Source organism: Pygocentrus nattereri, chromosome 1 (assembly GCF_015220715.1).
Source record: "Pygocentrus nattereri isolate fPygNat1 chromosome 1, fPygNat1.pri, whole genome shotgun sequence".
NCBI lineage: Eukaryota > Metazoa > Chordata > Actinopteri > Characiformes > Serrasalmidae > Pygocentrus > Pygocentrus nattereri.
This window is the reverse complement of record NC_051211.1, coordinates 25,368,105-25,382,944: the sequence shown is the minus strand read 5'-3', so window position 1 is coordinate 25,382,944 and position 14,840 is coordinate 25,368,105. Positions and strand designations below refer to the sequence as shown.

At 39.7% G+C, this 14,840-nt stretch overlaps 1 protein-coding gene across 3 annotated transcripts in view; it reads left to right on the top strand.

The window, feature by feature from the left end:
- The window catches only part of pvrl2l (PVR cell adhesion molecule related 2 like), a 185,688-nt gene that overhangs the window by 104,079 nt on the left and 66,769 nt on the right, over positions 1–14,840 (top strand). The window contains exon 7 of one of the 3 annotated variants that reach the window (XM_017708497.2): positions 6,791–8,608. The exons of the other annotated variants lie outside the window; for them this stretch is intronic. Coding sequence (XP_017563986.1) covers positions 6,791–7,341 — 551 coding nt within the window. The 3' untranslated portion in view covers positions 7,342–8,608. Of the gene's footprint in view, positions 1–6,790; positions 8,609–14,840 lie in introns of those variants that run through there. 3 annotated transcript variants of the gene reach the window in all.

The window sequence follows — 14,840 nt, the reverse complement described above, 5'->3', positions numbered from 1 at the left end:
TTGGACGCAGCTGATCGGCCATGGAAACCCATTCCATGAAGCTCTCTACGCTGTTCTTGAGCTGATCTGAAGACCACATAAGGTTCGGAGGTCTGTAGCGATTGACTCTGCAGAAAGTTGGCGACCACTGCGCACTATGTGCCTCAGCATCCGCTGATCCTGCTCTGTAATTTTACGTTGCCAACCACTTTGTGGCTGAGTTGCTGTCTGTCCCATTCGTTTCCACTTTGTTATAATCCCACTGACAGTTCACTGTGAAATATTTAGTAGCAAGGAAATTTCACGACTGGACTTGTTGCACAGCTGGCATCCTATCACGTTACCACGCTGGAATTCACTGAGCTCCTAAGAGTGACCCATTCCTTCACTAATGTTTGTAGAAGCAGTCTGCAGGCCTAGGGGCTTGGTTTTATACACCTGTGGCCACGGAAGTAATTAGAACACCTGACTTCAGTGATTTGGATGGGTGAGTGAATACTTGTGGAAATATAGTGTATGCTGATTTGGAAATACATTTTAATTTAAATAAAGCCACCCATAAAGGATCTAAATCTTTGTGTGAATGAAATGTCATGGCACCAACAATCAACCAACACAGTCTTCATTACATTAAACTAAACTGTCACTTTGGCTTTAGGTCCTGTTGTGCTGTTTGTTGTGAAGGAAACATAACTATTAATCTGTGTACACAGAGAACCAACCATAATTGTGATTCTAATGACACAAGTGCACAGAAAGAGGAGTCAGGATTCTGCACCACACTGACAAAATACCCTGTTAAATGGCGGGAGTCTAGTATTTCCCCCTGTTGTTGTATTGTTCTGCAGATCTGCACAATGCGAACATTACACACCTAGACAAAATTTAATAGCATGTAGCCTAGATACCAGAACAGCAGGCCTTTTTTCTGAGCTTTTATACTCTGCACATTTGTTTCCAGTTGAAGTGATAAAACTTTAACATTTGAATAAGCAGATTATAACCCTTTGTTCCATTGTTGTTAGTTTGTTATTTTGTGATTAGTTTAAGAAACTGTAAAGCTAATTTCTTGATTTTTCCACTGACAGTAACAGAATCAAAAAAGAAAATTGGCCCATTTTCCTGTTTTCAGTACTGTTTTTAAAATAAAAATCAATGACCAAAAGATACACTCATGTTTCGTGTGGGTGTGTGTCATTACTTGCTGCATTGCGAGCTGAGGGAGCTCTGATGGCTCTTTGTCAGCCCTTTTTCTGCTGATTGAACACGGTAAATCAGCAATAGCCAAGAGCAAGCAGGAGGAAACAAAAGAAAAAAGAACACTTAGCGTGGTCAACTTGAGTTTATCACTAGGGATGAGTGTTTCGTATTTCAATGTTCAAATCTGTAAATGTAAAGTATTTGAATATGAACGAGAAAACATTCTTTTTAGCTTTTTATCTAAAATGGTGCACAAAGAGTTAACTAAACTAAGGGACATAGAGTAGCCACAATTTTTGCTATTTAAGTGGACTTTTTGTATCAGACGACAAAAACTATTTTTTAGCCTTTTGTGTGTCCGCTTTCCTAGTTATATAAAGTTAATACTGATTAATTCACACAATGTAGTGAACCTGCTGAAATATTGCTAATGAGCGTATTGTATATGTACACCTGCTTTTGCCATGGTATGTACACTTGCTCCTACCAAGCAGCTAAAATCATTTGCTGAGCAAAATAAACATAATTTCCCATATGGAACAATTTTCTAGCACTCCCTCGATGGTGTGCTGTGGAATAGTAATGCAGTACAATTACAGCACTCGAGGAGCGTAAAGGATGTGCTAACATTTAAGCGGAGTCAGAGGCGTTCCGGCCGCAGTCTCGTTGACATTCTTACACAATAATAACCTTTAATGACCTTTATTGTTCTTCGAACCTCTGTATAGTAGTCTGCTCTCTCATAGCACTTGTGAAGATGTTGTTGAAATGAGGATGCATGCCTATCTTCCCTTCTCGTAATGCTCTTTGTCTGCATGTGCCATCCTGTTTTTCCCCACTGAAAAAAGAGCAACAGGAAACAACAGCCAAATGTTGATGCTCTGCTATTGAAGACCTCCTTAGAATGCTTCTCACATACTGCAAACCCTGAAGTAACAGCCATCAGCAACTGTGATTCATAGCATAGCGCGAAGAAACTTTGAAACCTCAGAAGTGTTAAAGTCCTTTTAAAGTACTGGCTATTGGAAAATGGATCCTTTTTACTTCTTTCATTCTGAGACTACAGGATTATTGCTTTTAAGCACATTTTGTTCTTTTGGCAGTGAACCTAGGGAGTTTGTGAAATGATATTTCTCTGCGACATGCGTTAGGATAGGTGGGGGTGGGGTGGGGTGGGGTGAGGGGGCAACTAGCTTACATCCAGGTACTCAGAGGAGGCATAAAAGCCTCAGAAGTAGAGAGTCACATGAGAGAGAGTCGGCATAACAGAAAGTATGATGGCACCAAACTTGAATGGGGAGGCCGACTGCCGTCCTCCTCTGCTGCGTTTTCATTGTTTGGGGTTGGGTTAGGGGTTTCCGATTGGGTAAATTGTAAAGTTTAAGAACCCGAAATAAAACAATAATTATTCTTAAACATTTGGTCTTAGTGGGTGCAGTGCTGGGTGTTTGCCCTTTGTGCCTCCCCTACTCTCTTTCAGTATGTAATGGCTGAATGCTGGCCGTTAGCCTCACTGATAATGCCTGCCAGCTCAATGAATAATGGAAGGCTTAAAAGTGGGAGCTGCCAGGGAGAGTGGCTGAGTGAGTAAGGCTAAAGTGAGTGAGTTGAGGGATGTGTGTGTGTGTGTGTGTGTGTGCGTGCGTGTGTGCGTGTGTGTACATGTGCCCATGCGTACCACATGAACTCACGTTCACCTCTAAAGATAATGGATTGTGTTAAGGCATTTTTGGGACCTTTGGGCCGGTATTTGTGTATGCTCTTCTTTTTGGAGAAAATTGACCTTAAGGTTTTGTTTGTTTGTTTTGTTTGTTTGGGCTTGGAGTGTGTAATATAAAAGCATGACATCATTACCATATCATTATCATATCATATTTTCAAAAACATTAATCATAAGAAGCATATTTATAGCTTTGACATTTTCTTCACTTGAACACAAAACAACTACGTGTTTAAAAAAAGAGTAAAATATGATGGAATAATTTCAATAATGTATCACAATTAATCTTAGTTGTCTCAACAGGGGTGGAGCCATTAAGGGGTGGGGTGGCTGCCCTGGGCCATACTTTGAAGGAGCCAACAGAAAAAAATATAATATGAAGTATATAAAATATTCTTAGCTGAGTTGTAGTTATTTGTTAATATGACAACAGTGATATAAATGGCAGAAATATTAGTATTTCGCTGCACAGATTTGAGGTACAGTGATTTTTTATTTTTTTTCAATTTAATTTACAATTTTTATTTATTTAATTTACTACTATGATTATTATTATTACTTTTTTGCATTTGTTAAGTTTTTTAAAATTTAACGTCTTAATCCCTGATTTCTGTTCTGGCTCAGCTACATTGTAAATGAGGGTCTCCCTCAGTGTTTAAATTAAGGTTGATCGATTGATTGATTTAAATAAATGTGAGGGAGGATGCCATTATAAAGCTGAGACTTCTGTCATTTTCAACAAAACACTGTTAATCACTAGAACTACAACGGAGATTGTGTGCCAGGCCCTCTAGTCCATCGCTGTCTGACCTCACAAATGCTCCTCTGAATGAATGGGCAAATTCCTACAGGCACACTCCAAAGTTTAGTAGAAAGCTAAAGTTAGGAGTGGAAGCTGTTATAGATGCAAAGGGGGACCATCTCCATATTAATGCCCATGGATTTAGAAAGGGATGTCATAAAAGCTCCTGTAGGGGTAATATAATAGTGACCTGATACTTTTGTCCGTATTGGGTATGTTGTGGTGTGCTGGTAGGGCCCATTACCTTTGTGTTGGAGCAAAGCTGCACCAGCATCCCTGAGGAAAGTTTTTCTATTAAAAAAAACAAAAAACAGGGCATTTTGTTATAGTTATATGAGTGGACAAAATAAACTCCATCAGAATTGTTACTTTCATCAATTCAACAATATTTCAGTATTTTGACATGAACTGAAACTGAATCACAAGATTTCCATAGAGTGAATTCAGTTTCAATTTTCATTACCATGGTCCAGTGAGAGCAACAGGGGCTACACTTTCTGTTAGTTTGCTGATGATGTATTTGTCCGTCGCATTAACAGTGGTGTAATAATTTGTGTTAATAGATTATAAATGTGTTCATTTTGACAGCCTTTAAGATTTAGCTCCCTCATGATTTTCCTTGTTTTCAAGAGGTCACGATTTTATATCCCAGTGCCAATGCCAGAGTCCAAGGGAGCATACTTGGGCCTACTTAACTGGATGTAGTGATGAAGTTTAGAAAAATTTTTGATAGCATTTAAATAGTGACATTGCTGTTTTTCTGGTGTATGGTGTCTCTTTCAACAAAACAAAACATCGTAATACATATCATGTATTCTTGTCATATTTCCCACCCTTTTGGCTAGGATTAGGATTCTGAAAAGGGTTAGGTCTTGCCAGGAGTGCAAATTGGTCTGGTTAGTGATTTACCCATGTCATTAGGCAATAACTTTCATATAGCAGTTCAAACGTAAAACTGGATAAACAAAGGTTGCCTACAGTTAGACTTTTCATATTCATATTTCATGCTGTGTATGTCAGTATTAAAACACAAAAGCAAGTAATATTATTAACAGGAATATCGTATATGTTCTGTGTAGAGATTCACTTTTGTTTTGTTTTGTTACAATGGCAGAATTAACTAATGTAATGTCAGGAAGTGGGGCAAACATGCACCCTCCATCCCTCCATCTCCCACTGAATTTGCATCAGTGGACTTGCCATTGTTATGACTTACACTTTATACCTTCACAATGCTATGTGTAAGTTATCTTTCAAAGTATTGATTTGACTGTGTGCCAGATCCTTGTATTCTTGCAAAGAGTAAGAGATTTGCTGATAGTTCCAGGTCAAAGATGCAGTGAGGGAAAGAAAGAAAAATAGGGGAAGAGGGACATTGATAGTGGTGAAAGTGCTTGTTTTTTTCATCTCTCTCTCTCTCTCTCTCTCTCTCTCTCTCTCTCTCTCTCTCTCTCTCTCTCTCTCCTTCCCTCCCCTCTGTATCTCTGTCTCTCTCTCTTTCCTTTCTTTCCCTCTCTCTCCAGAGACATTAAACTGAGCTGTAAAGTGGGGACAAAATATTTTGAAAGTGTGTGTTTGGGGGTGGGGGGGTTTGTTTGTGCACGTTCACATATATTTACACTTACCAAGTCTGTGTGCATTAGTATTCCCAGGGGCGGTGGCAATGCATTCCTCAAGAGTAATGAAAATGATTTTGTTTCTCAGTATCTGTGTTTATAAGAGAGACAGAGAGAAGGAGAGAGAGAAGAAGGAAATGTAAGACAGAAAGAGGGGAGGCTTACAGATTGAGCCAAAGAGGTGGCAATGTTTTAGGAAAATCCTCTTGACTCTTGTCTTGTAGCCTGAATTCACAATGAGTCAAATTGTCATGGTAACAGAGGAGATATCAGGAGGTGGAATTGGCGACGCTCTGACCAGAGAGAGGGTTGAGAGCAGAAGCATGAAATGGCGTGAGTGTGCATGCAGAGGTACAGCCCAGTCTCTGGTTATGCTGGCCGTAGGTAGCTGCACAGATTTTGCTACCTGTAGAAGATCTTCTGCTACTCAGATAAAGCTGATGGGGAAGGAGGTGTGGGATGCTGAAGCTGAACTGCCGTTATCCAGTTTTTTATTTATTTCCTTTTTTGGTTCTTCTCCCCAAACCTACAGTTTCCGCGTCAAACATAATTTCATGATGAGATGAGTTGTGGAGTTTTGTAACTTGTGCAACTAATTGTTATTCCAAGTAACAATTCCATTGTTTTTTAATATTAAAACTATTTTCAAAGTTTTAAAAAAGGATCAGATAGGTATCAGAAACACCATAAAAGGATTGCATTGCCTAATCTAATCAAAGACATAAGTGCAGCACCAGACATACTACTAAGATTGTGCCACCGCTTTTACCTTCCCCTAATGTAGACATCACTTCCGGTGTACCCTGCCTTGGTAATGCATTCCATGCAGATCCCATGAGCTGTTGCATGGAATGGGGCTAGTCCAACCTAAGGCAGCCTTTTGTGCTTCTCTCCTCTGTGTTTTGGATTTGTTCCTGATATTCAACGGGAATGCGCACAATTTCCTGTGTTCGTTATGTCTGACCCCTTAATAGGGGCAGTGGGTGGGAAGGGGAGGGTGATGGGTGTGCTGCATTCCCGACTGAACGAACAACACTCACCTTCTCTGCATGACCATACTTTAACTCTCATTTCTATTCCTTTACCTCTCTTCTTTTCCCCCAACCTGTTGTATCTCTTGTGTGCTTGTGTACATTGTGCCTTTTGTATGTTCACCTGGCCAGTTCTCAAGAACAAGAGACAATGGGATAAACTGGAGTGTGTGGCCGATGAGTGTGTTGTTGTTACTCAAAACCGTTACAAGAACGGACTTGGCAAACTTGGCTCACACCATGTAGCTGGGAATTGTGGGGCAGCCAAATAAAAAATAATGAAACAGAACCAAACGGTGAACCTTCACCAAAGGGGAAGATTAGCTGTCAAATGCTACACTGATGTGATACCCACCACAAGCTACCTTGGAAATCAAGACTACCTAGGCTTCGACCAGTACTTATTTCTTTTCCCTTACCTGTGCCCCCCCCTCCTCTGCAGAATTGACAGGGGACCCCTCCAGTGCTGGTGTATTGGTGGGAGCCATCCTTGGTAGCCTCCTAGCCCTCCTTTTGGCCAGCGCATTGATAACTGTCCTCGTGATACGCAGCCGGCGGCAACAGCCACGTTACACAGGCGACAGTGACCAGGGTACCTATGGCAACAAGGCCCGAATCTTTGGCGTGAAAAGGGCTAGCAAGAATGGCACAGGGGACAATAACAATGGGCCAATCTACACGTACCGCGAGAGTGAGCCAGGAGCCCTTGTCGAGAAAGGGAACGAGTTCCTTCATGCACCTGCGGGCATGCCTGCTCCCCACCACATCCCGATGACCTGCGAACTGGATGAAGCTGGGCAGCGGAAGTTTGACACCTTGAATGACAGCATGGAGGAGGAGGAAGAGGAAGAAGAGCAATATGATGGCTTCGGAGGGCTGCCGCCTAGTTACCACATCCCTCGACATGAGGACGACTATGGGGTGTATATTGATGATGACATGGAATCACAAAGGGATGGTTCCATCATCTCCCGGACTGCTATCTACGTCTGAAGGGAGTGGAAATGGGGTAGAGAAAGTAAAGGGAATATATGAAGCTACACTTCCTACACAACCTTTTAGCAACACTTTTTTTGTTTTGTGTTTGTTTTGTTAAATCTGTTGTAAGAAGTTGGAGGAACTTATCATTATCAAATGGGCAAAAGAGGTGCTGCCTCTACTTCATGGATATAAGCACATAATATCTAAACTGGGGGAAAAGAAGATAAACTTTGCTTTTTTATGGTTCATGTTAGCTGAATCAATCAGAAAGAAGAACATTAAGGATTAGAATGGGAAAAACATTCTGTAGAACCGTCCGGATTGGTACATAAGTCCATAGTCCTTCTTTTTCATCTTCTCTCTTGGGAATTCATCCATTGCTCGTTCACTCACTTAGAAGCCAAGATTACTCTTTCTTTCTTTGATTCTGCTTTCAGACCATTTGAGTTTCACAGAAAGCATCATTATGATACTGAGATACAGTGTGTGGAAGAATATTTCAGTCAAGTACAGCAAGGTTGGGGGGCCAAATCATTAAGTCATTTTATTTGTGAATGCTGTGACTCCTCTGAAGCTCTACCATCACCAGACAAGTTTCTTAGCTTTATTACTGGTTAGGTCTTTATTTCAGGAATCACATGGAACAGTAGCCAGTTTTGTTGGCTGCAATGACAATAGTTAAAGCTGCAGGCAGTGCATCTTCCCTGTTTTAGAAGCTTTGATCTCTGCGATGCTGATCAGCTCCAGCTGTGCAGACTTCGGTTTCTGCATGGACTTCTCCCTCAGTCAATTCTTTTAAGTTCCTTGCTTCCAAACACGATCAATATTTTAGTGCTCGTTGATTAATCGGATGTCTTGTTACGGTTAAAGAAATTCTCTGAGCTACTCCAGGGATTCTAGGCAGAGGCGGAATAATATTCCCCTCTCTTCTTTGCCATCAAGTGCCGGCAGAACAGTCTGTTCTGGATGATGTTTAATTCAGAAGGGAGAGAGTGTTGCGCATTAGCTGTGCAAGAGCCTGATACTTGAAACCTCGTTTTACTGATTAATCCAGTTATATCAAAACCATAGAATGAAACATCTAAAATGCACAGCCAGGATGCTTGTGTAGGAGCACACACAGTTTGTGCGGTGTAGCAGCCCTTTCTAAGGGTTGAATCTCTTGCTCAGACTGAGTAAAAGGCTGGAATGAAGGAGTGAAAAAAAAAAAAAAACACGCAACAAAACTTAAGGAACCAGCACGTTTTGATAACTTCTCTAATAACAGATTACATTGATTGATAGCAGTTGCAGAGTTTTCCAGTATGGGGAGGCCTTGATAAGACTTTGAACAGGGGGGATTACTGGACTGGTGTGCACAGTCGGACTTTGGCTTGGAGTGTTAAGCCAGGCCACGTGTGCCAGCAGAAGTTTAGCAGAGTCCACTGTCTTAAAAACCTGTCACTTGTGGGTGGTTTAGGGGGTAACCGCTTGTGCAGCATGTTTAGCCATGAGATTGTGCTTCTGTGTGCATCGGTCTGCTGCCTTTAAGAAAGGCGCCTGTGCAAAGATGAAAAATGACCATTTTTTGTCTCGTTGAGGTAAGATTGCAAATACTGACTGTCTGTAGGTGAGCAAGCGCGTGTTGGCACAAAGTATGCACACACACTTCAGACACTGGTTCATTTTCTGCCAAGTGTGCTGAGCACTCGTTTTGCATAATGTCACACAGGCTGCATGGATGGTCAACTGTGCTCTGGCTCACTTTATCACCAAGCCATTCATTCTTGGTTTCTCAGCACCAAGACTTCACTGATGGGGGGTTAGACTGATACTGGCCATATAGTGACACTTGACACACACATGCTGTCCAGTGTACATTCTCACATATATTCAAATGCACAAAGATACAGTAATAAACAGACACTGCTCCTTTAAGTATATTGTGAGCCATTGACTGCAGAGATAGAAGCTGATGTAAGCTGCAGTGCATTTGACCCACTCTGATGAACTGCGGAGCTGTTTCTTTGTTTTCCCCACCAACCTCTTCAGTTTTCATCATTACACTGATAAATACAGCCAGACATTTGCTTTTCCGGAGCTCCTAAAGCCCCAAACTGCTCAAGCTTAAAATTAAATGAGATGCACAGTGTAAAATAATGGAAGTTAAAATGCATAAAAAGAAAAGGTCTCTTTGAAGCTGCTTAAGTATTAACTTTTCCCTGTTTTTTTCCTGTGTGAAGACTTTTTAAAAGTGGTAGCAGCTAGATCAGAACACACAGTCTTACCCACAGCAGCAAGTCAATAATCAAAAATGTGTTGGGCTTTTAAAATCTTAGAAATAATAAGCAACATTATAAGCATCAGAATTTTGGAATGGACACTAAACTTAAAAATGACGTTGTTGCCAAACAGAAGTGTTTTTTTGTGTTTAAATGACCAATTATAGCAGTACTGTTGACATGTTTGGTTGACTTTTGAGAATATATATATATATATATATATATATATATATATATATATATATATAATTTGTATGTTGTATGTGACATGTTTTTGTTTGCACAGCTTCAAGGCAGAACAGTACATTATGAAATTTCACAACAGCTTATGTGTTCATCAGTGACAGTCCTCAAATGTATTAATAAAGTAATAAAGTATTGATGTGAAAGTATGTAAGTCAATGTAAGTGCCTACAAGGATGTTTAATATCTTTACTGTTCTGAAAAACAAGGTTAAAGCCACGCCATCATATATCCTCAATTTGTGTGACAGTAGTTTGTAATTAAAATACAAATCAGTACAGAATTTATTGCAAGACTTGCAGGTTGTATCTTATCACCAAATTTAAGGGAAGGGAGAAAAGAAATGATTGCCAGGGGCTGTAGCAATTTTCCCTGTGCTTATACTCCTAAATTGCACCATGTTAAAGAGTAAGCCTGTTTGGAGACCGTTTAAGCAGAAGCTGGCATGTGCGGGCTGCGTAGCCAGTCACTTTCAATTCTTCATTCATTTGGCGTCAGTGACAGTGATAATGTGTATTGTGCTCAGTCATATTGTGCTGCCATGTACATAAGAATAAGAACACTGTCACTGTTGTAGTTAGAGCAACATCAGCTTTGTTGTAAATACTGAAAATGATAAAATAACTGTCCATGGGATTATATTACAAATTCACATCACTGCTGTATCAGTATTTTTTAATGGAAATCTTTCAAAAATCGTCAATAGTGTTTTTGTTTTATTTTTATTTTTTTAATGAGGAAGATAAACAGTATCGTTCTGTGAGGTGTTGGTGGTGTCTATCTTGATGTGAGTTGTCCCTATATGATATAAATACACTGTATATGTATTTATCAGGAAACATTCTGTGAAGATAAAAATAAGTTATTTATAAGTGCTGTAAATAACAGATGTATTGATATGTCCGAAACCAAATGTGGGAGTAGGTGTGGAACAAGCAGAGCAGTTGGATGACCTCAGATGCCTTGATACAGGTGTTTTTCACAGATTGGTGGAAGGATGAGGAGAGTCTGCTATCCTGTAGCTGCTCAGACAGACATGCATGTGAAGTGTACATGCATTTTGTTTATATTTTCAAATGTGTGAACCTATTATGAAATGGACATTCACAAAGAAGATATATGCACTGGCACACATTTCAAATCCCCACTTCACATTACTGCATACAGCAAAACAGCATCTAGTAAGGCTGTCGCTATCAAATATATTAGTAATTGAGTAATCTACTCGATTATTTAAAATAAATATGTAAAATAGCTTCATTAAAATATATATGTAAAACACTGTGGGCTAGTTTCTCAAGCTTAGAGTAAGTTTAAAGGGGCTTTCGGGCCTAAAGCTAGCATTTGATAGGCTATTTGTCACATTACATTCTATAGTGCAGCATCATATCCCTCAGCCTTGTCACTTTGACAGAATTTGTGATTTACTGTACCTTTCATTTTCATCCAACAATGTTGTCTCACTATGATTAACTGTCTTCAGACTGGAAAATCTTGGTCTACGGACTACTAAGGCACCACTGTTGGATGCGATTTGTTATGTTCACAACAGATGTAGCAATAGTTACATTTGTTATTTTGGCTGGAGTGTCTCTAAGCCTAGACTAAAAAGAATTTCCAGTGGTGAATGATCATTGATATTTGAACTTGAAGTCCAAGGTTAGGTTTAATCCATGTCTGACAAACTGAAACTGTGTGCAAATAAATGCATATTAATGGGGATGTGAATGAAGCTCTGTTTGTTAGTGTAAGAGAGACAAATAAAAGAATTTAAAATATACATTACAGTCACAAATTTGCAAACTAATCATTATGATCATTATGGAAAAGTTTAATTGATATTCAGTTGAGAAATTGGTGTTTAACTGAGTAAATTTAAGCTAACAATTGTGACAGCTCTAGTATGTAGATGGGGAAAAACACACACATTAGCCTCTCGGATTGCCCTGTTTAATGTAATTACTTTTCACACTTACAAAATTATCCCACCATTTTATCACAGAACTTAAGATCAAGACTCATTTAAGTTGTACCTCGCTGGTCCACAGTCATCTAGAACACTCAAGGTTCTGGATGAAGACGAAGCCACCCGGGCGTTAATCCTCCCAGATAACTGTGCCACAGTGGGTGCAACACCATCGGGTTAAAAGACAATGTTTCTGGCATGCAATTACCCAGGCTGTCTGAGACGGTCATCTTATTTTAAAAGCAGAAATGGGTCACGACATCTCTGATTCCTGCCCGCCTGTAATCTCAAGACAACCAAACTAAAGCCTTAAGACAATAAAGCAGCATTGTACCTGCAGTACTCCCCTCCCTTGCATTCCAGCTTATTGTTTATAATGTGTTGTGTCATGTTCTGAGCGTGTGTTGTTTTTTGTTTTTTGTTTTTTTTTTTATGCGCAATATCTTCCAATTTAAATCTGTAATCTCTTAGATCTTAAAACATGGTTTCATAAATATAAAACGATAAACCTCTCACGCTCATGCATCATTTGTACACTGTGTTTATTTTAAGAAAAAAAAGAGAAGACATTAGAGATTCTGAGCTGCAATTTTGTCATGTCACATTATTTTTGTATTCGGGCTGTAATTAAAATCTGTTGGATTTCTAAGTATTACGTGGCAGTTGCGTTTGTGTTTATATTTGCTCTTGGCTTCTTTCTGTGTTGTTTAATGCTATTGCATGGGCTCTTTCATGTAACAATGAAATGGAACACATTATACTGAGAGCAGTTTTGGATCATTCATGGAGAAAGCCACGGGCTATACACTCCCTTACCCATCCAGATTTGCACACACTACATGGATTTTGCATAGTGTGATAAAGCAGGGGTTAAGTTAACACACACAATGGTGCCTTGACACATTTCCAACATCTGAGTGTCTCAGTCCAGCGGATGAAGTGGCACAGAGCAGGTCAATGAAAGCAAGCCCCATCATGGGCTTTAACAAAAGAAAAAAACAAAAGCTATAGGAAATCATTATCAGGGAATTCCACTATTGTAGAGAATATTTACTGAGTAGATGTTGTTCACAATGGTGGTAATAGAGAATGGATGTCTGAAGAGTTTATTGCCTCTAAAAGCTACCTCAAAGGAAACTATTACTTAAAAAGACTATGAACACATTGCCTGATGCCTGAGACACAAGGCTTAAATTCCATTTGTGTTGGGGAGGTGCATCCAGTGTGTTATAAGGCAAAATAGGCCCCAAAGAAAAGGGATTTTTAAAATTGTTTTAAATTTATCATTACCATGTAACTTTTGCCATTTATTCAGATGATGGTAAATAAAAAGTAATTGGCTAGTACATAAAATGACCACTGTGACCCCTGTTTCCTGTCATCTCCACTGTAAATAAGGGTCACCACATCAAAATCCTCTGAGTAACTTTGTTTACATGGAATTTTACTGAAAATGTGAAAACATTTCCTTTATTATGTGTCTGGGATGTGAAATAACAGTAGATTTTTCAAAGGTGAATACTTGAATGCTAATTTTGTCTTTGTGTTTTGTCGCATTTCTCCCACGCGTTTGTGGCAATGAATAGTTTAATTATTCAGTCATGTCGGGCATGTAATGGCTCTTGCCAAGGTCTTGCATTTTTGGTGGTGGGTGCGGTAGGTTTTGAACACTGACTGAAATCTCAAGCTCATGGTCCACAAGGGCAGGACCTCAAGTTGAAATGTTTTTGCTGTCCCAACCTGCTCTTCGTCTAATAGGTTGTGACGAACCAGCAGTTGTGGCCGCAATATTCTCGTTAGCTTCATGTGATCAGATGTGCCACTCCTTGAGGGCCCACTTCAGGCTCCCATGTCTGTCACCTTGACAACACTTTAGCCCCCATGCTGTCAGCACCTTTAGCATTCAGGTTCCTTCAATCCATTTCCACTCAGAGAACCTCAACCTGAGCGGTCAGTTTTTTACATTTGTAACAACCTGCATACCTTCAGATAGACACATACAGCTCAAGGTCCCTTTCATTAATTTCTTATCATCTTTGAAAAGTCTTTGGTTCAAGGCCATATGTGTAGCTACTTTTTACATGACTCAACCAACGTCCTTGCAGAATAAGAGGACTTAAATGAGGAAGAGAGAAATCTTGCAACCGTCAAATGCTTATGTCATGCTCTTAAACACATCATTTTTACTTATGCACACCATACATATCTGGTACTAACAGCTAGGGAGTCCATTGGGAAAGTGAGTGAAGACTGGCGGATTGTGAAATGTTCCTACAAGTGCTCTGTTCGGGTTTATTTTTGGTGAAGCGATTTCTCCAGGGCTGAAGGGCTGATCCTGTGATGAAAAACAGGTGACCTGCCACTGGCTCTGTATTGGAAGACCAAGACATGTTGCACACAAAGCTAATCCTTGAGGAATGTGGATCTGTTCTTTCTCTCTCTGTCTTTTTCTTCCTCTTTCTCTCTCTCATAGGCCATTATTAACATAGCTGTTTTGTGACAGTATTACCAGGGCTTAATTTGTGCTAGAACAAGCCAGATCTGGAGCTGGTACCTCTGAGACTGGATCACCTATTTCAGTAGATCAGGTGCCTCATTCGCATATTAAATACATTCATGCCACAATCTGTAGAGATATGTTAATAAAAATCAAATAAAATTCAGTTCTACAAACAACTGTTTCTATAACTCTTATTTTGACGTGTGGAGAATATTTGAGCTTCAGTAAAACAGTATGTATAGACAGAAGTTATGTAATAGAACAAAAAGCATGGAAATATGACTTTGCAGTCATTTATTTAAAAAAAAACGTCCTTTTTGTCTGTTGAAAAAGTAAATACATCCTTGCCTTCAGTAACTGGAACTGATGGAAGAAACAACTTTCTTTGTACCAGTTTCTGACATCTAGTGGGAGAATGTTTTGCTCATTGCTCAAGAATTCTTTCAGAATTCTTTCACTACTTAAATTTGCTGGAGTGGCCTGGCCTGGACAAGTTGGTGGGGGTTTTAAATGTTCTCCACTTGTAGATGATCTTTTGTAG